At 43.6% G+C, this 20,829-nt stretch overlaps 1 protein-coding gene and 1 long non-coding RNA gene across 2 annotated transcripts in view; one reads left to right on the top strand and one right to left on the bottom strand.

The window, feature by feature from the left end:
• Positions 1-3,945: 3,945 nt before the first annotated feature.
• ptpn11a (protein tyrosine phosphatase non-receptor type 11a) overlaps positions 3,946-20,829 on the top strand; it is a 75,738-nt gene continuing 58,854 nt past the window's right edge. The window contains exon 1 of the mRNA XM_068054788.1: positions 3,946-4,020. Within this exon, the coding sequence (XP_067910889.1) occupies positions 4,007-4,020 (14 nt within the window). The 5' untranslated portion in view covers positions 3,946-4,006. The remainder of the gene's footprint in view (positions 4,021-20,829) is intronic.
• Positions 4,919-20,773, bottom strand: LOC137382972 (uncharacterized). The gene is made up of 3 exons (XR_010977315.1): positions 20,685-20,773; positions 8,968-9,144; positions 4,919-6,675 (listed from the first exon to the last, which is right to left on the bottom strand). It is a non-coding gene; the product is annotated as an uncharacterized lncRNA (long non-coding RNA).

Raw genomic sequence — 20,829 nt, forward strand, 5'->3', positions numbered from 1 at the left:
TGACAGGTGACAGCACCACAAACCTTCAAGCCCTATGAGGCTCAGCAACCCCTCAGAAGGCAGGGCATACACAGTGTCAGAATCAGGGAAGTAGGAGGACATGTGTTTGCTGAAGATCTGTGTTGAGTATCTGCTTCTGTTCTTTCTCATTCCATTGTACCCTGTATTAGCTATCAGCAACCCATATCATGAAAATCTCATGTCACCTCTTCTAGTGTAAGGTACTTGAGAACTCTCTTCATGTAGTTGCCAAATGTCCCTCTTTATTCACGGGTGGTCTTTCAGCTCCTGCTCATGTAGCTTGCAAGGGAGTCTGGAAAACAGCTCACATGGGGCTGAATAAAACTCCCTAGTAATCAACCAAACCATCCCCACCCCCACCTTCACTTGCTTAAAACCTGATTCTTTTCTATTCTTTGCCAATTCTGATGAAAGGTCGCAAATTTGAAATGTTAATTCTGCTTCTCTTTCCACAGGTGCTGCCTGACCTGCTGAGTATTTCCAGTACTTTCTGTTTTTATCCCCAGTAATCCGCTGGGTTTTGCCTCTCCTATATGTGTCGAAAGATCACAATTTCACCCATCCCCAAATCTACTGTTTTACAGGCCAGCATGCAAATAGCACAAATGTGGTTGGATACGGTCAATGTGTTTGCAATTCCACTGGGAAAAGCAAGCATTAATTCCAAAGTTTAATGAAACAATTATTAGAAATTAATATGCTGGATTGCCAACTAGACAGTTCTGGGAAGCAAACATTTCCCCTTCGCAATATTTCAATAAGACTGTTGGTCTAAAGACTGTAAATATTGCTTCTGACTTTGCAAAGACTGAGGCAAAAGTCAACAAGTAGGCAAATGCTGGGAAGTCATTGCATTCTTGCAAAGTTGGACACCATTGGACTGTCAAAAAGCTGAACAGAATTTCAGCATGATATCACATGCTTACTGAATAGTGAAAGGCTGCTTCTGCTTCAACACAAGGATGAAGGAAACTGTGGGTAAGCAAACACTGCTGAAAAACAGCACATTGCATCTTAGTGTTTGGGTCTCCATTACTGTACCTTACACACAAGTAGTTCATTAGGAAAATCTTTCCAAACATATGTTAAGACACATGCCAGCTGACTGCCTTTTACACAGTCAACAGCATTTGGTCATGACATGCAGGTACAGCAAGCAATTAGGAAGGCAAATGGATTGGAGTATAAGAGTAAGTCTTACTACAATTATACAGGGCATTGGTGAGGCCACACCTGGCACAATGTGTGCAGTTTTGGGCTCCGTACCTAAGGAAGGATGCACTTGCCCTAGAGGGAGTGCAACAAAGGTTCACTAGACTGGGTTTCTGGGATGAGGGGATTGTCCTATGAGGGGAAATTGAGTTGACTAGGCCTATATTCCCTGGAGTTTAGAACATGATCTAATTGAAACCTATAAAATTCTTAAGGGGCTTGACGGGGTAGATGCTGAGAAAATGTTTCCCTTGGGTGGGGACTCTAGAACATGGGGTCACAGAATAAAGGGGTCAACCAATTAAGACTGAGACGAGCAGAAATTTCTTCACTTAAAGGGTTGTGAGTCTTTGGAATTCTCTACCCCAGAGAGCTGTGGATGCTCAGTCGTTGTGTATATTCAAGACAGAGATCAATAGATTTTTGGGCATGAAGAAAATTAAGGGATATGGGGATAGTGCAGGAAGGTGGAGTTGAGGTAGAAGATCAATCATGATCTTGTTGAATGGTGGACGAGGCTCAAAGCGTGAAATGGCCAACTCCTGCTCCTATTTCTTAATTTCTTATGGTTTTCCCTGTTCATAAAGTGCCCTGTTCAGCACAAGATCCAGGATCAGCAGACAATGCAGACCACCCATCCTCTGCTCCCTGTCATCCCCTCCCATTAGTGGATAACGTATCAGAAAAGCCTGCTTCTCCTTTTCTCGTCTTTCCAGTGCTACCAGAAGCAGCAACTCTTATAAAAATGGCAGTCTCTGCTACCTGTATACAGAGCAGTCAATCCAGTGTATCAGCACTGGGACACACAAAGAGGACAAAGGGCTCTATCCAGTGCATTAGCCACCAGACTTTGATGAGTGAAGACAAAATTAAGTCTTCAGGTAGTTAGACAGTGCAGGATAATTGGACCAGGACATGCAGCATAATTCAGTCCCTGTTTTAAAGGTGTACGTTCTGTCTGTCATGAAAACCTTACATGCCAAATGGGAAATATTAATTTAATCGGTTAGAACCTTACCTGAGACTTTTACTGGAAATTCTTACAAATAACTGTTTTAAAAAGTAAACTGGCCACTGCAATTTACATTTGAAGCACCAAAAGATTTGACTGGAGACAACACGACTGACTCAACCTAGCCAGAACAACGGGGTGCTCTCTGAGTAAATTACCTGAAATGGCTTTATCAACACAATCGTCAGGGGCCATTGACACCCATTGACTTTGAAAGAGCCAACCCCCACCAAGTGTGACTGGACAGCTTGAAGGGTAGAGCCTTGAATCTCAGAGAAGATTCCAGAGGCACCTCATTAACACCACAAAGAGGTTTGGTAATGTCATGTGACTGCTCGCGCAGCTCTGCAAAGACTGTAAGCTTTGTCAGACAGAAAGCAGAAAAGAGTAACTGAAAAAGCCATCAAATAGGCAGCTCTCTCTCTCTCTCTCTCCCCCGTCAGACCACCACAGCCAGCAACTAGGGATCAAGGATCGAACCCCTCTTCTGCCTTCAGAAGCCCTGAGAAAAGCAAGCCCATCACTGTGCATGTGGCCCAGCGAGGATTTCAGGACTACAATTTCAACTGAAGACTCTGGGACTGATAGACTGATAAATTCCATTTATTCTGGACTCTACACCAACCACCAAAGCTGTTTCCCTCTGTAGTCTATTTGTGTGTGTGTGTGACTCTCGTGTGAATATGTGCATGAATGTGTAGCGTATTTTAGTAATTTTAACCAGTTTAGAGTGTTAAGAATAATAAGCTCACATCTTTCTTGTTTAAACTCAAGAAAACCTGTCTGATTGGTTATTTGGCAATTATATTCGAGGAACAGGAGCAAGCGCTCACTAAGTTGATATGTTAAATCACTGTGTAAAAAGGATAAACCCTGTTGTGGTCAAACCAGAGAAGGGGCGAAAGGGGGAGCCTGAGACCCCTTCTTCACCTGGCCGTAACATGTCCTATAATATTTTGACAAAACTTACAGAAATCTGGGAAGCAGAAAAATAGAGCTGGAGGTAAGATTTTAAATATACTACATAAAACCATTCCAGAGTAAATTATTTTTTGTCATTCATTCTGAATTACAGGGCACTTTGAAAATCTGGAAATTGCAATAATAAATAGTAAAAAAATCAAAATTTCCAAGGGTGGGAGACATGCCCCCAGGCTCCCTAAGAAATAAAATTTGCACCATTGGAGCTCATGTCCAATACCTCCATGTTAGCCTTTCTATTCTCTTCATCTGCTTCCCCTCCACATTTTCAATAACCGTATTGATTTTGTTTAATATTATTAGTTCTATATTTGCTGCATTCTTCTTGTTGTATGTCATACGTGAGGCTATTGGGTTTCAGTTTTCACAAAAAAACAACTAAATTGTTGTGTATTTAATCCCAAAATATTAATAAAAAATTTTTGAAATCAAATGTAATAAAAAAGGAATGTAAATTGAACCAGTGGCTTCAGTCACAGGCCTTGCTGCAATTTTTCAGTTGAACGTTGCTTTCTGAATTGTCAGTTGTTTTGAAGCTGTTTGTCAGATTTTCCAAGTTTTGTAAGTGAATGTGCTCATGTAGAAACCATTGTAGCCTCTCTTCCTCTTCTCAATGTTGCTAAGAACGTACAGTTCCCAGTACATCCAGCCCTGTCAGCACTTCAGAGCACAAGCACCAGAGCAGTGAGAGTTGGACAGTCAGCAAGAGGAAAGTGTACTTGGCTGATATGCAGAGCACGATTGAGCAGTTGGGAGCTGCTGTGATATGAGGACAAAGACATGGCTTGCCAAAGGTCAGTTTTTGTAGCCCGTCAGCTAACGTGTCTGAGGCTATGTATTCCACGAGTCCTACTTTAAACAGAACAGTGCTTGCAAAGCATCGGGCATTGGGATTGTGCCAGACTAGGTGCTGCAGGTGGTGGCTCAGCTGGAGGAGTCCACAGGACATTGGAGTGCAGTCCACTGTGGAGATTGTGGCAGTATGATTACATTCATCAATCAGACAATTGGGAAATCCAGGGTAGTTAGCCTGGGAAATCCAAGGTAGTTAGCCTGAACATAGGGAAGATGGAAGACAGCTTGATAATCAGGGACAGCCAAGACATTAGGATAGATCTGGCCTTTGTACGATCGTGTAAAATGGGTGACGGTGAGTCGGCAGCCTGTTTGACATCTCCCTAGATTTTAATTTCTGTTGATTTCAATGGAAATATAAATCGGGAGTGATGTAAAATGGGCTGCTGGCATGCTATTCCCCAGTTCACCCTATCCTACAAAGGCCGGATATACCCGAGTGAGTCTGAACATCGGGAGAGTGCGGATCATAAAGCAGCACATTGGGGAGAGCAGAAATAGATCTTAAAACAGTTTCAATGTTAATATTAAAATGGGAGTTTTATATTAAATGTATTGAGAGAATGAGAAAAAAGGAACACAGTAATGAAGTAAATGAAAGGCACCTAACAAAAATAAAGATAACAGGAAAATAAAGTGACAACATTAAAATAAATTTAGTGTAAGATTCTTTTCCAAAGGACTTATAATTCATATTATCATTAATTGGTTAAAATCATCAATGCAGCTTATTGAATGACACTTTATTTTTGAATAACCTACAAAGTTGACAACATCATGCATTAAAATATATTTCTGCCAATGTTTAGTTCCATCTGAAGGTTCAATATGGTCAGGACAGAAAAAAGCATAAATGTAGCTCCTGGTATCAGTAAAAATAATTGTATTCAGGCCTTCAATTTAATCCAACACAAAACAATTCTGTTATCGTAGGTAACAGCAATAGAAGACTGTTAGAGATTATTGATGAATGTGCATAGATACAATGGGCTGGATTTTGTTCACCCTCAGGCATCGGGTTCCCTGGTGGGGGTGGGGGGGCCTGAAGATGGCTCCGGATGAGGCCCGTCATGAACCTCGATGCTGTGAGGGCCGGGCCTGATCCTCTTGGCGGCGGCTAGACTCCAGTGGCGGATCCCCCCCCCACCCCCCCCAAGCACACCGCCGCTGGGCGACGGGACCACAATTAAAATATTCAAATCAATAAAATGAATGAATTAACATACACTTACCTGCGATCTTGAGGGCCTGCCGCAATCTTTGATGTGATGGCTAGCACTTCCGCGCCTTCAAATCCCCATCCAGGGAAAGGCAGTGCCACACCGGTGGGAAGGGAGCAGGAGGTAAGATTTTCAGTGCAGGTGCGGGGATGGAGTCAAATAAACGTAATGGGTGTAGGGGATGGTGGGAAGGGATGAACTGTAAACTTTGTGCAGTTTAGGGGGGGGTAAAGGTCGGATGTTAAAGGTAAATATTTTGGAGGTGAAGGGCAAATAGTTAATGTAATTGTTATTGAGGGGTGGGAAAGGGGCGTTAGAAATTTATTTATTTAATTTTGGGGGGGGGGGGTCAGTCTTTAAAAATTTCAATTAGGTGGCAGGGCTGGCTGCCCTTTAAAAATGGCACCAACGCCTGCTCACAGGTAGCTGACTCCATTGACGGAGAACAACAGCCCACCCCGTCCATGAGGTTGAGGGGGCGGGCTGTCCCGGCTATTTAAATGAGCTGCCTTGCTTAAGATCATGGCGGCTCTTTGGCGTGCGGCCTGTGCGAGGAGGCCGCTATTTTTTGAGATCGCCGCCGAGATTGGCAGCAAGCTCTTAAAATCCAGCTCAATGGGCTCAATTTTGTAAGGCCATCAAAGTCAGGCTATGGTGGCGAGGGCTGGCCTGCTCTTCATTTGAATGGGCTCCTTCTGAATAGGAAACATATAGGAAATACAACCTTAAAGCTGGTTGGTGGCTAGTCGCAAAATTGGACCAGCCAGCAGCTCTCAAAGAGAAGTTACAAGCATCATGTGTGTACAATAAGGGCAGCACAAAAAGCTCCCTCCTGCAGTAATGAGTCATTGAAAGTATTGGTGCAGGAAAGGTAGCAAAGAGTGCAGGCAGTGGGGGAGGGGGCATGGGGAGGTGACATGTTTGGTGCTGAGATGTGCAAATTGTACAGCTAGGGGTAGCTGACCAACTAAAGCCAGTCTCTCAGTTCTGCCATACTTGGGACCAAATGGGTAGAACAGCACTTGGGCTTGCGTGGCACCCTGATGTCCACATGCATTCCATCTATAATGCCCTAGACTCCTGCGAAGCTTGGCAGGTGTTAAACGGTCTCTGTTTTCGTCAATAGATTTCTTACTTCTACTCATGATAAAGTTGTTTAACCCTGATAAAACTCACACCAATCACTTGCTGTCTACACATACAAACTGCAGCTTGACATATGTAGAAGTTGTCCCATGTGGTGGCCTGCAAGGATCCTGTTACATGGAAGCTTATTGCTGAAGTCACCTTGATAATTATAAGAAGAGCTGTCCCAGTCCTCGATGATGTCTAAAATTCAGCCCACATCAGGTGGCGTAGCTCGGTCACTATCTCCTGCAGGGCAACCGAGGCAAGTTAAATCAGAAGATCGGACAGAATATAACAAAACAGCAAAGATTGACTAAAAGATTGATAAGGAAGGTCAAATTAGAGTACAAGAGAAAGCTAGCTAGAAATATAAAGACAGATAGTAAGAGTTTCTATAGATATTTTTAAAAAGAAAAGAGTTAAGAAAGTGAGCATTGGTCCTATTGAAAGTGAGTCTGGGGAATTAATAATGTATAATATGGAGATGGCAAATGAATTGAACAGATATTTTGAAATGGTCTTCACTATGGATGATACAAGTAACATCCTAGAATTAGCTGTAAAAATCAGGAAATGGAAGGGAGGGAGGAACTCAAGAAAATTACTGAACAAATTGTTGGAGCTGTGGGCTGACAAGTCCCTGGGTCCTGATGGACTTCATCCTAGGGTTTTTAAAGAAGTGGCTAGTGAGATAGTTAATTTTCCAAAATTCTCTAGATTCAAGGAAGGTTCTGCTAGACTGGAAAATAGCGAATGTAACTCCTTTATTTAAAAAGGGAGACAGAAAGCAGGAAACTACAGGCCAGTGAGCTTAACATCTGTCTTAGGGAAATGTTAGAAGCTATTATTAAAAACGTTATAGTAAGGCACTTAGAAAAATTGAAGGTAATCAGGCAGAGTCAACATGACCTTGTTAAAGGGAAATCATGTTTAACCAATTTATTGGAGTTCTTTGAGAGAGTTACAAGTGCTGTGGATGAAGGGGAACCAGTGGATGTATTGTACTTAGATTTCCAGAAGCATTTGATAAGGCGCCACATCAAAGGTTATTGCAAAAAATAAAAGCTCATGGTGTAGGGGGTAACATATTGATATGCTTAGAAGATTGGCTAGCGAACAGGAAACAGAGTAGGCATAAATGGGCCATTTTCTGGTCGGTAAGATGTAACAAGTGGTGTGCCATCGGGATCTATGCTGGGGCCTCAACTTTTACTATTTATATAAATGACTTAGATGAAGGGACCGAAGGTATGGTTGCTAAATTTGCTGATGACACAAAGATAGGTAGGAAAGTAGGTTGTAAAGAGGACATAAGGGGGCTACAAAGGGATATATAGGTTAAGTGAGTGGGCAAAAATCTGGCAAATGGAATATAATGTGGGAAAATGCGAAGTTGTCCACTTTGGCTGTAAGAATAACAAAGAAGCATATCATCTAAATGGTGAGAGATTGCAGAGCTCTGAGATGCAGAGGGATCTGGGTGTCCTCGTGCATGAATCGCAAAAGGTTAGTATGCAAGTACAGCACGTAATTAGGAAAGCTAATAGAATGTTATTGTTTATCTCAAGGGGAATTGAATACAAAAGTAGAGCGCAGTGGTTAGCACCGCAGCCTCACAGCTCCAGCGACCCGGGTTCAATTCTGGGTACTGCCTGTGTGGAGTTTGCAAGTTCTCCCTGTGTCTGCGTGGGTTTCCTCCGGGTGCTCCGGTTTCCTCCCACATGCCAAAGACTTGCAGGTTGATAGGTAAATTGGCCATTATAAATTGCCCCTAGTATAGGTAGGTGGTAGGGAAATATAGGGACAGATGGGGATGTGGTAGGAATATGGAATTAGTGTAGGATTAGTATAAATGGGTGGTTGATGGTCGGCACAGACTCGGTGGGCCGAAGGGCCTGTTTCAGTGCTGTATTTCTAAACTAAACTAAACTAGAGAGGTCATGCTTCAGCTATACAGGGTATTGGTGAGACCACATCTGGAGTACTGTGAACAGTATTAATCTCCTTATTTAAGCAAGGATGTAAATGCATTGGAAGCAGTTCAAATAAGGTTTACTAGACTGATACCTGGAATGGGCAGGCTATCTTATGAGTAAAGATTGGACAGGCTAGGCTTGTACCCACTGGAATTTAGAAGAGTAAGAGGCGACTTGATTGGAACATATAAGATCCTGGGGGGTCTTGACAGGGTGGATGTGGAAAGGATGTTTCCTCCTGTGGGAGAATCTAGAACTAGGGATCACTGTTTAAAAATAAGGGGTTGCCCATTTAAGACAGAGACGAGAAGAAATTTTTTCTCTCAGAGGGTCGTGAGTCTTTGGAATTCTGTTCCTCAAAAGGCAGTGGAAGCAGAGTCTTTGAATTTGTTTAAGGCAGAGGTAGATATATTCTTGATAAGCAAGGGGTTGGAAGGTTATCGTGGGTAGCTGGTAATGTGGAGAAATCAGTTCAGCCATGAACTTAGTGAATGGCGGAGCAGGCTCGAGGGGTGGAAAGGCCTACTCCTGCTCCTAATCAATCTGTTCGTATGTAGATCACCTCTGTCACATCCAAATAGGTTCAGGGAAAATCACACCAAACATCTTGCTTCTTCATGAACAGATCCAGATCATGCAGCAGTATGGGAACAGTTGATGGGATTCTCATCCTCCTACCTCTGCAATGACAATGGCCAATATTGCAGGAAAATGCTGTTTAGCAACATGAAGACTTCAGCTAAAAGGTATAAATACACAGGAGTAAATAAATTCTCAAAGCCAAAAATAAAAGGACACTTCAACGCCAACTGAAACACCAGCAACCTTGCTTTAAATATTGGGTTGAAGCACTCCAGGCCTATTCAGATGTCATGCAATCATTTTACCTGGGCAAGATACATCCTGGGGTCAGAACTCTCACCTGAAATTATGAAATTCCACTTGTGATTTAAATTGTTAAAATATTTTAATGTAGGTTTTGCTTGCCAGTTGTCATAGCTTCATATCTGTCTTGAGAACACTGCTTACAGAACTGGTCACATCACGAATTGTGATTTGAGGTCGGGGGCCCAATTTTCTAATGTGCTGTCACCACCAACAAAGCTCCACACCACTGGGGAGAGCCTCATAATGCCAGCCCTAAAATAACAATATAATTCAAAAATGCTGGAAATGCTCAGCAGGTCAGGCAGCATCTGTAGAAAGAGAAACAGAGTTAACAGGCTGGATTTTCCCAGCCCTGTGGCGATGGGGTTCGAGGCGGTGGGGCCGGGAAAATAGGGAGGAGAAGGGTCAGGATAGCTCCCTAACACTTTCCCACCTCTAGGGGACTTTCCCGAGGCAGACTGAGAACCAGGTCAGCTACCTGCTGCATGCAGGTGGTCAGCCAATTAGTCCAATTAAGGCCCCAATTAGGGGCCATTTTGTGATAGTGCCAGTATTTTACCACCATTGGAGCAGCCCCCTACCATGTGTAGAGGCCACCAGCTCAATCAAGGCAGCCTCCAGGCAGCAGGCCAAGGAACCATCAGAGCCAGAGGCTCCATGCCCCAATGACAGGGCAGTGGGAATGACCGGCCATAGCCCCATCAGTGCTAGTCCTGCGGAGGGGTTTCCCCTCCATCCTGCTAGCCCTACCGGCTTCGGGCCTCTTTATTTGAGCATTTCTATGCCAGCAATGTAAGTGTCACTATATTGAGGTGCCTTTGTACTCGCCTGCCTTGGGAGCACCACCTCTCCTGGTCATCAATATGAATAGCCTGGGAAATCCATCCACGGGAGCCCGCCCTTATTAGAATGAGAGCATGGAGACAGATAATTAAGAAACCACCTCCTGGAAGGTTGCGCCAACACTGATGACATGGGTGGGCTCAGGACCCCTGCATGGGCCCGCTCAGGACCCCTGCATGGGCCCAATGTCAGGGTCCCGATGCCTGCCGTAAAATCAAGCCCAACTTTTTTGGTCAATGACCTTTTGTCAAAACTCCAGTATAATTCACACATTCTGGTAGATAAATTTATTTCAAAGGAAGTGATTTAGAAATTGCTGAGAAATTCTTCTGGTGGGACAAGAAAAGGCAAAAAGCATTAAGGAGTAAATAATGCTCAAGAAGAATTTTTAAAGTCTGTTTCCTGTTCAAAGCTCCCCAATTTCAGTGCTTTGCCTTGGATTTTTTTATACGTGGCCTGTGGAGCTTTATGATGCACAGCTAAGTGACCCACAAAAGCAAAATGTTTGGATACCTCTTGCTTTAAATTGTCAGTGGGGCATGATTATAGGGAAGAGATGTAATGTAGCTGCATGAGAAAGCAAATTATCACACAAGTGTGACATTATGGTTTTACTCGTAAGTACAACCCAGTCCTAAATGTAGTGCTGTAAGTCAGGAATACTCTGAAGGAGCTTATTTCTGTGTCCACATCAGCAATATCTGAACTGTTAGTTCTGACAAGGAGGAGAGGTTGAGGAGCAATTGGGCCAGACCTTTTTACCAGAGCTGTCAACAATGGCCAAATAAAACAAAACAAAAATACTGCAGATTCTGGAAATCTGAAACAAAATCAGAAAACACTGGAAATGCTCAGCGGGTCAGGCAGCATTCTGTGGAGGGAGAAAATAAGTTAATGCTTCCGATACAGTACTTTGTCAGTACTGTTATGATGAACGATTGTACCTGAAATGTTAACTGTTTCCTTTCTCCACAGGTGCTACTTGACCCTGCTGAGTGTTTTTTTCTGCTTTTGTTTAAACTTGGACAAATTCTAGGTGAAATTTTCAGCCACAGAGTGTATATCTGAGGTAACTCCACCAGCCAACTACATAGGCACAGTTAAAAGCATCAAGCTGGTCTCCTCTTTCCTTATCCTCTCATTTTCTTTATTTGTCCATCTCTTATGAGGGTCTTTAAGGAGTAGGGAGGTGGAGAGGCTGAGGTGGTTTAGGAAGGAAATTCTAGAGTTTTGAGCCTAGGCATCTGAAAGCACAGCCACCAATGGTAGGGTGGAGAGGGGGCATGCATAAAATGCCAGTCTGAAGAGTTTGGGGAGGGGGTTGCAACTGATTGAGATAACAGAGATAGGGAACAATGAGGTCATGGAGGGATTTAAACAAGAGAATAAGAATTTTAAATGTGAGGCATTGGGGTCCTGACAGCCAATGCAGGTCAGTAAGGACATGAGAAGTAGGGCTTTAAGCAGGCAGCATAGTTTTAGATGAGCTGAAATTTACAAAGGATGGAAGATGGAAGTCCGGCCATCAGTGCATTGGAATCATCAAGTCTGAAGATTAGAAAAAGCACCAATGAGGGTTTCAAAATCAAATGGACTGGGTAATGGTACAGGCGCAAGTAATGTTTGGTTTAGTTTAGAGATACAGCACTGAAACAGGCCCTTCGGCCCACCGAGTCTGTGCCGACCAACAACCCCCCATTTATACTAATCCTACACTAATCCCATATTCCTACCACATCCCCACCTGTCCCTATATTTCCCTACCACCTACCTATACTAGGGGCAATTGCTAATGGCCAATTTACCTATCAACCTGCATGGTACAGAAGGGGAAGTAGAGGTGCTTTGTGATGGACAGGATTCAGGATATTTGGTCAGAAGGTCAGCTTGAGGTTGAATAGGACACTAAGGTTGCAAACAATTTCATTCAGCCTGCAACAATTGCCGAAGATAATAGCCAGGGAGGGAGATGATGTCATTGGCAAGAGTACAGAGTTTGTGGAAGGATTTCAGTCTTCCCTATGTTTCATGGAAAGAGATAGCAGCTTGTACAAGACTGGATATTGGACATGTAATCTGGCAGTACAGAGGCAGTTGAGAGTGTCAAGAGAGATAGTGGAGTGGTACAACTGGGTGCAGTCAGTGTACATGTGAAAGCTGACCCCATGTCTGCAGTTGATGCCAAGCAGGCAGCATGTAAATAAGGAAAAAGAGGGAGCCAAGGGTAGATCTTATGAGGGACTCTGGACATAACAGTGTAAGTGCTGGAAGAGAAACCATTCCTGGAAATATTCTGGCTACTATTGGAAAGATAACAGTGGAGCCAAATTAAGGTAGTGCCACCAAGCTGGAAAATGGAGAAAAATCATTGGAGGAGAATGCTGTGTGTGACGTGTCAAAGACTGCAGAGAGTTGAAGAGGATGATTAGCGATAATTTATTATGGATATAGTGTATGTCATTTTTGACTTTGATAGGTACGATGACTAGCATTTATATCCTGAGTTATTGCTGCATATTTTGGAAAGACCTACTTGTTTTGCAGTAGTGATACTTGTAGTTTGTATGGCTAAACTAATGCCATGAAAAAGGCATGGTATCAAAAGAGGGAATGAATCTCCACTCCAGATTAGCAAGAACAAAACTTGTATCTATTTAACACCCTTAACACGGTAAAACCTCCCAAGGCCCTTCACAAGAGTGTTGTCAAACAAAATTTGACACCAAGCCACATAAGCAAATATTAGGTCTTGATGATGGCCCAGATATGAGGTTAGAAGCTTATTTTGCGGTCAAGTACAAAACCCCCAAAGTTGCAAACAGTCTGGCCAGCTTTCAGAAAGTTGCCAGGGAAAGGGATGGTATCGGTGGCTAGGGAGCGGGGTTTGGAGTGGGGACGGAGACAATGGCTTTGGTCTTCCCAATATTTAGTTAGAGGAAATTTATGCTCATCAGTACTGGATGTCAGACGAGCAATCTGACAACTTAGAGACAGTGTAGGGGTTGAGAGAGGTGGTGGTGAGGTAGAGCTGGGTGTTATCAGCATACATGTGGAAACTGACACTGTTTTTAGATGATGTGGTCTCGGGACAGCAGGTAGATCAGAAACAGGGGAGCCACGGATAGGTCCTTGGGGGACACCAGAGAAGCCATTGCAGGTGATCCTCTGCTTTGGAACCAGGTGAGTGCAGTCGCACCCAACAGAACGACGGCGGAGAGACTTTGGAGGAAGATGATGTGATCAGCTGTGTCAATAGCTGCAGACAGGTCGAGGAGGGATAGTTCACCTTTGTCACAGTCATGTGGGATGTCACTTATGTCTTTGATAAGAGGCGTTTTGGTACAGTGGCCGGAACCTTATTAGAGGGATTCAAACATGAAGTTCCGGGAAAGATGCTTGGCATTTGGAAGGCTCAACGTGTTCAAGAACTTTGGAGATTAGCATCTTTATATTTTCAGTTCAGCAATGGTCTGATACCAGCTAAGCTGGAATTGCAGCCTCTAAATGGCAAAACCATCAAGTGACCACGAAGCTGGACTCAAAAAGCACATTTTTTTCAAGCAGACCAGAGACTGTGAGGTAATTTGGACTTTGAGTGACAGCATAAAAACTCTCACAGCCTGTTATACAACTCTCCCATTGGGAGGTTGATGTGATATCACCCGTTTTACCCTGTCACTCAAAGACAAAATTACCCATTGTGTTTTATTCACTTGCAAATTTTAGAGTGTACAGGGAAGTTGACTTTGAAAATACTTCCCCATGTAAAACTATTTCCCCTTTAAATAAAAATAAATTGCTCAAAAACTATTTTGAAGCGGGAGTTTCCCCTTTAAACACATCAGAATCCAAACCTTGTCTTCGGTGACTGGAAAACATAGTTTTCTATTTCATGATTTACTGATTTGCAAAATGGTACAAACCCTTGTGCCTGTTCTTTCCAGCTCAGTCCTTCGACATACCTATAAGGCTGAAAGACTATAAGAAAAGCACTATCTCCACCATCAGGCCAAATAAGGAATTTCAGTTTGCATGTCACCTGAAGCAAACCAAACAGAATGATATAGCAGACATTCGGCCCACTATGCCAGCTCTTTGAAAGAACTATCCAATAGTTCCAGTCCCCATAACCCTACAAATATTTCCCCTTCAAATATTTATCTAATTCCTTTTTGAAAGTTTTTTTTTATTGTATCTGCTTCCAACCCTTTCAGCCAGCGTGTTCCAGATCATAACAAGTTGTTGAGTAAAAAAATGTCTCGTCTGCCCTCTGGTTCATCTGCCAATTACCTTAACTCTGTTACCAACCCTTCTGCCACTGGAAACAGCTTGTCTTTATTTACTCTATCTAAATCCTCCGTGATTTTGAACACTTCTAATAAATCTCCCCTTAACTTTCTCTGCTCCAAGGAGAATAACCCCAGATGTGTGCAACTTCCAAATGTCCATTGCATCCTCTAATTTGCTTGTAAGATAAAGTTGCTTTCAGTGACGTGGTGGAGCCTTGACATCTATTTAGGGTAGGCGGTGGCGTAGTGGTACTATCACCGGACTAGTAACCCAGAGACCCAGGGTATTTCTCTGGGGACATGGATTCGAATCCCACCACAGCAGAAGGTGGAATTTGAATTTAATTAATAAATCTGGAATTAAAAGCTAGTCTAATGATGGCCATGAAACCATTGTCGATTGTTGTAAAAACCCATCTGGTTCACTAATGTCCTTTAGGGAAGGAAATCTGCTGTCCTTGCCTGGTCTGGCCAACATGTGACTCCAGACCCACAGCAATGTGGTTAACTCTTACATGCCCTCTGAAATGGCCTAGCAAGCCACTCAGTTGTACCTAACCACTACAAAGTCAATAAAAAGGAATGAAACCAGACGGACCACCCGGCATCGACCTAGGCACCGGAAACGACAACGGCAAACCCAGCCCTGTCGACCCTGCAAAGTCCTCCTTACTAACATCTGGGGGCTTGTGCCAAAGTTGGGAGAGCTGTCCCACAGACTAGTCAACCAACAGCCTGACATAGTCATACTCACGGAATCATACCTTACAGCCAATGTCCCAGACACTGCCATCACCATCCCCGGGTATGTCCTGTCCCACCGGCAGGGCAGACCCACCAGAGGTGGTGACACAGTGGTATACAGTAGGGAGGGAGTTGCCCTGGGAGTCCTCAACATTGACTCCGGACCCCATGAAGTCTCATGACATCAGGTCAAACATGGGCAAGGTAACCTCTTACAGATTACCACCTACCGCCCTCCCTCAGCTGATGACTCAGTACTCCTCCGTGTTGAACACCACATCAGTGCGTAAGATAAGGCATTTGCAACAATCTTCAGCCAGAAGTGCCGAGTTGATGATCCATCTCGGCCTCCTCCTGAAGTCCCCAACATCACAGATGCCAGACTTCAGCCAATTCGATTCACTCTGCGTGATATCAAGAAACGACTGAAGGCACTGGATACTGCAAAAGCTGCGGGCCCTGACAATATTCCGGCAATAGTACTGAAGACCTGTGCTCCAGAACTTGCCGCGCCCCTAGCCAAGCTGTTCCAGTACAGCTACAACACTGGCATCTACCTTGCAATGTGGAAAATTGCCCAGGTATGGGCAAGACAAGTCCAACCCGGCCAATTACCGCCCCATCAGCCTACTCTCAATCATCAGTAAAGTGATGGAAGGTGTCATCAACAGTGCCATCAAGCAGCACTTGCTTAGCAATAACCTGCTGAGTGATGCTCAGTTTGGGTTCCGCCAGGGCCACTCAGCTCCTGATCTCATTACAGCCTTGGTTCAAACATGGATAAAAGAGCTGAACTCAAGAGGTGAGGTGAGAGTGACTGCCCTTGACATCAAGGCAGCATTTGACCGAGTATGGCATCAAGGAGCCCTAGCAAAACTGAAGTCAATGGCAATCAGGGGGAAACCCTCCGCTGGTTGGAGTCATACCTAGCACAAAGGAAGATGGTTGTGGTTGTTGGAATTGAACTCCATGAGGGTGGCACGCATGGTGCACTTCACAAGTCTACTACTCAGCTGAACTCAGATTTCCAGTATCTGCAATATTTTGCTTTTCTACTACTTGGTTGAGTTTCTTAACTCATGGACTGGGGAAAATGCACAAGAACACAAGCTCCAGTCTTCAGAGACAGGAGCAGAGCTGTGCAGGGAAAATTCGCTGGGGCGTTGCTAACATGAAAAGGGGAATTTTATGCACAAATTTAGCACTTTTTAAAAAATGGTTACAATTTTTCTCTGGCTTTGTTAAATCATTAATGCTATTTATATGGCCATACATACAAACGTAGAAAATTACTAAAAGCTAGCCACCAACTCCAAAACGGCAAGAATTCAAGAACTGGACTGACATGACAATACGGGGGTTTAATTAAGTAATAGGTATGCACATCATTCCCTCACTTATATTGAAGGGGACTAAAAGCATAAATACATGAAAGATTGAAGAGGAAATCCAAATGTTGAAGGCAAAAAATTGGTGGTGCATTTCTAAGTTGCTGAGTGATCCTCTCTCTGAAAGATCTAAACTTTTACATTAAAAATGATGCATTCAGGTTCATTTTGAAAGTACTTCAGAATTAAACGATTTCTAACCTAAAATAGGGAAACTAAATCAACATTTGGATTTTCAACAGATTAAACACATTATCACTTCTTAAGAAGTTATGTCAACAGTCACTCTCCCACATCAATCCCACAGTTCACAAAGGGACTCTAGTCCCTGTGGATCTAGAGACACTGTACCTTCCCATTTAGCTCACCAGCCTTTCCAGGGTTATTCTCCTCTATGAGCATTGTATGAGTGCAGTGTGGACAGAGTGCACCAGAAGTGTGCTCTGCCAAAAGGTTAAACTTTGCACCCCAATTACCGGTAGGGGCTCATTTTCGTGATATCAGTGTGCAGTGGGCACACATTATTGAGCACATATCCAAAAGGGGAGGAAATCCAGGTGCCTGTAGATCGTTAGAGATTGTGGTTCAATTAAAGAGGCAGGTACATTAGGATCCCCAGGACAGAACTGGAATCATTTGGAGATTATTTTCTTGGGAATTCTTTGTACTTGGGATCAGCTATAACATTATTTTAGCTGTGACCGCATATTAAAGGTTGCTTGATTCTGGTGCTAGCTGCATGAAGCTTGACTATTTGCTATTAGGTGTTCTGCCTTGGCTCAGTGGTAGCACTCTCGTCTCTGAGAAGGTTGTGGATTCAAGCACATCAGATACTTCAACATGTGGTACTATTTAAGGAACAGTAGGTGAGTTTCCTCAAGCAACATCATTCATGCAGATTGTGACCATTTATCTTGTTGCTGTTTGCAGGGCCTTGTTGTGTACATTATAACAGTGAGTATACTTCAGAAGTACTTTCTTGGCTGTGAAGCACTTTGAGACATCCTGTGGCCATGAAAGGCTCTATATAAATGCAAGTTCTTTGCTCTGCATGTTCTTGTTGTTCTTTTCTTCCCTTTAATATGTTTCTACAAGGTTGAGGTGGCAACAGAATTTCAAGGAAAAAGCAGGACACCTAGTGTTGATGTTGACAGAATCAATCTGCTCTAATAGGCAATAAAACAGGACAGCCATGCTGTTTCCTGCAAGCAAAGGACAGTGACTGAAGCAGTGTGACAGCAGGTCACCTAGAATGTTACTTCAAGAAGCACTGTGGGCTGGATCCCTGAAGTACTATACATGCTGTCCCTCACAATCTCTTTTCTTTTGTACATGTCTACCAATCCTCCAGACATCACCCTTCATTATCTTCCTTGCACAGCTTTCCTCCCCCAGGACAAGCATGTCCACTGGTACACGCTGCTGAAAAATCTCACCTACATAATCCACATCTCCCTCTTCACAGTCCCCTTCTCACACGGGCAGGTTCTCTCCGCTGCTTCATGACTTACAGGAGAGAGTAGCACGAGATCAGAAGAAACTGACTGTGGTGGGAGGTGGGGAAGCTCAATGAGGAGAAGGCCCTCAACACTCAAGTGTCCACTGTCACAGGTGGCTGGAGATGCCGAGGTATCTCAAGAATCCTTCTTACACAATGCATTCTAACTTGCTAAGAAATGGCTGCACTATGCCATGTGCTTGCCTATTCCAGCATAGGAGTAATATCAATTCAATTCTTTATTACAACATTTTCACTTTTATCTCGTTGCAAGAATTTTTAAAGTCTCAAGAGCCAATCCCTTAAGCAAGGCTTACCATCAAGCAGCACCTTGGAAAGAGGTAACAACATCCTGTCATTGCAACTAACCCAGCAACTCACCAAAACAGGAAAGACTGAGATATTCAGCAGGAGGGCAGCACAAAGGGGGAAGAGGAGCAGGAATCCACTTGCTGGTGTTGGAGGTTGTCTCTTTCCTTAGTTGGTGAGCACAGAGATGCCTTCTGAGCACAGAGATGCCTTCTGAGCACAAGAGGTTGTTGGAGATTAGTAGGGGGTCTGCCGAGAAGCATCTGCGACATAGAGGCAGGAGCAGAGCAGTCCACAAGGCATGTGTGTAAGATGCCGAGTGGCGCCATGCAAGACGTATAGTTGACATTGAAGGTGTGGTAGTTCCAGGGCAGTCTGCATTGCAGATTCTCACCATGGCAATGATAACAGATCAAGGCCTTGGGCGGCACTCTCACCAAATCGTTGTGCAGAATAACGATATAGATTGCCCAACTGAGGAATGAGATTGGGACAGGCTTCTGAGATGTCAATCCTGCCATAGCATCCACTTACCTGCAGAGGCCACTGAAGATCCTAGCAGGGTCCAACAAGAGGTGGCAATGGTAGATGCTGCTCTATCTCAGGATAGCAGCATTTCCATATTACTCTACCCATATCCCCACCACAACCCCCATGACTAACCAAGACCCGGAAAACTCTGTCTGTGCCAAAGCGTCCCTACAGCAACACAAGATTCACAGCCTGTAATGGGGCAATTAGGGGTTCATGTTTGAAGTTATAAAGTGCCAAGAATATATCCCAGAGACACAGATAAGCCCACTTGCTCAGTCACCTGCAAGTGTGAATTCACTTCAAAGGAAAAGTAGGAAAGGTAGTTATGCAACAAAAAGACCACTTAAGAGAGGAAAGGACAACCCTGTGGTAATAAACATTCGGTGTTTGTACAGACACATATTCCCACACACATACATAATTGGGCATGAATAAAGAACTCTTAGGAATCAGAAACAACAGCATTTCAAGAGTAGAGGAGCAGGGTGAGCACATGTTATTCAGAAGAATGATGCTGTGGGAAATTGTGTTTGTTATTGTGGGGAATGTTTGGCTTTTCCTTTTCATGAAGATGAGGTAGAGTACTTGTTTTTTCAATATTGGGCAAGAGTATTTGCAGTTCAGGAGAAAGTGCCTTGTATCAAAGCAAGAGGAAGGGGACTTGTTGCTCCTTATCTGTCACAGGATCTTTGAGATAATCTCTCAGCTCATCTACTGTAGGAATTTCCTGATGAGTCTTAAATTGCAAACCTCTGTCCACTGTTGGATTGTCTAGACAGCAGTACACCATGATGATATGAATTACATCAGATGGAGAATACAGCATGGCACTCCTTGATGATTTAGGCAATGGGATTGTTGCTTCAGTATCCCTGTTCCATGTTCTATGATAGTCTTGGTAGATAAATCAACCCCATTATAGTTACTGGAACTGTCCAACAGATATAATGTTGGACAAGTGTATACTATATGGGCACACTAAGTAATACACTACTCTGACTTGTAGATTCATCCAGTTCAAACTGGCACACTTTCCTCTTCCTGCCCCACCGCCCAAGTTTTTGCTGAGACTCACTCCCCCAACTTGAAACTGACACTCTCCTTCCCAACTCCCTCTTAGTTATTGCTGGCACTCTGCTTCCTCCCCCATCACGACTAAGCACTGCTCCCATTTATGCTCCTTTCTTCTATTCTTTGCTACCTTCCATTCTAATGCCATGCAATTTGCCTCTTTCACTGCCATTCATTCTCGTTTCATTGTCACCATCCTTTCCACTGCAATTTCCTCCTTTTCCAATAATTCTGTCCCATTCAATGCCATCCAATTCTCTTTCCTTGCCATTTGTTTGCTCAGCTGCGCTCCTACCCGAATCTGGCTAATTATGCACAAGGGGCCAGTCCCTCTCTCAACCTTACCACCAGTGTTCCTGGTAGGGATTCTGGCTGCTATACACTGTCCTGCAACCTCTCTCTGGAAAAGTTATTGAAAGCTGCCCACCTAGTCTCACTTCCATGTGCTTTTTCCATATCATTTAATTTTTTTTTACCACTTTTCTTTAAAAGCTATCATTGATTCTGCTTCTACCAACAGGGAATTCAATGTGCTAACCTTGTTTGCCTCTCACTTTGTTTTTGTAATGATGATATTGAATTTATACCGTTTAGTTACTAACTTCAGAGAGAATAATTTCTCCTGATTTATTTTTAGTCAAATCCCCACCCCCATTAGTTTGAACACCTCTATCAGACTTTTCCTTAACCTTTACGCTAATTATAGTAAAAGTACCTTTCCATGTTGTCATTTGCATGGTCATTACTATTTGGTGACCAGTTGAAGGCTACGCACACACTGACCGATGGAAGGCCCGTGATGACGTCACCTCGGCGCGCGGTAAGGCGGCAATGACGCAACTTTCCTGCGCCGTTGCCGG

This window comes from Heterodontus francisci, chromosome 23, assembly GCF_036365525.1.
Source record: "Heterodontus francisci isolate sHetFra1 chromosome 23, sHetFra1.hap1, whole genome shotgun sequence".
Classification (NCBI taxonomy): domain Eukaryota; kingdom Metazoa; phylum Chordata; class Chondrichthyes; order Heterodontiformes; family Heterodontidae; genus Heterodontus; species Heterodontus francisci.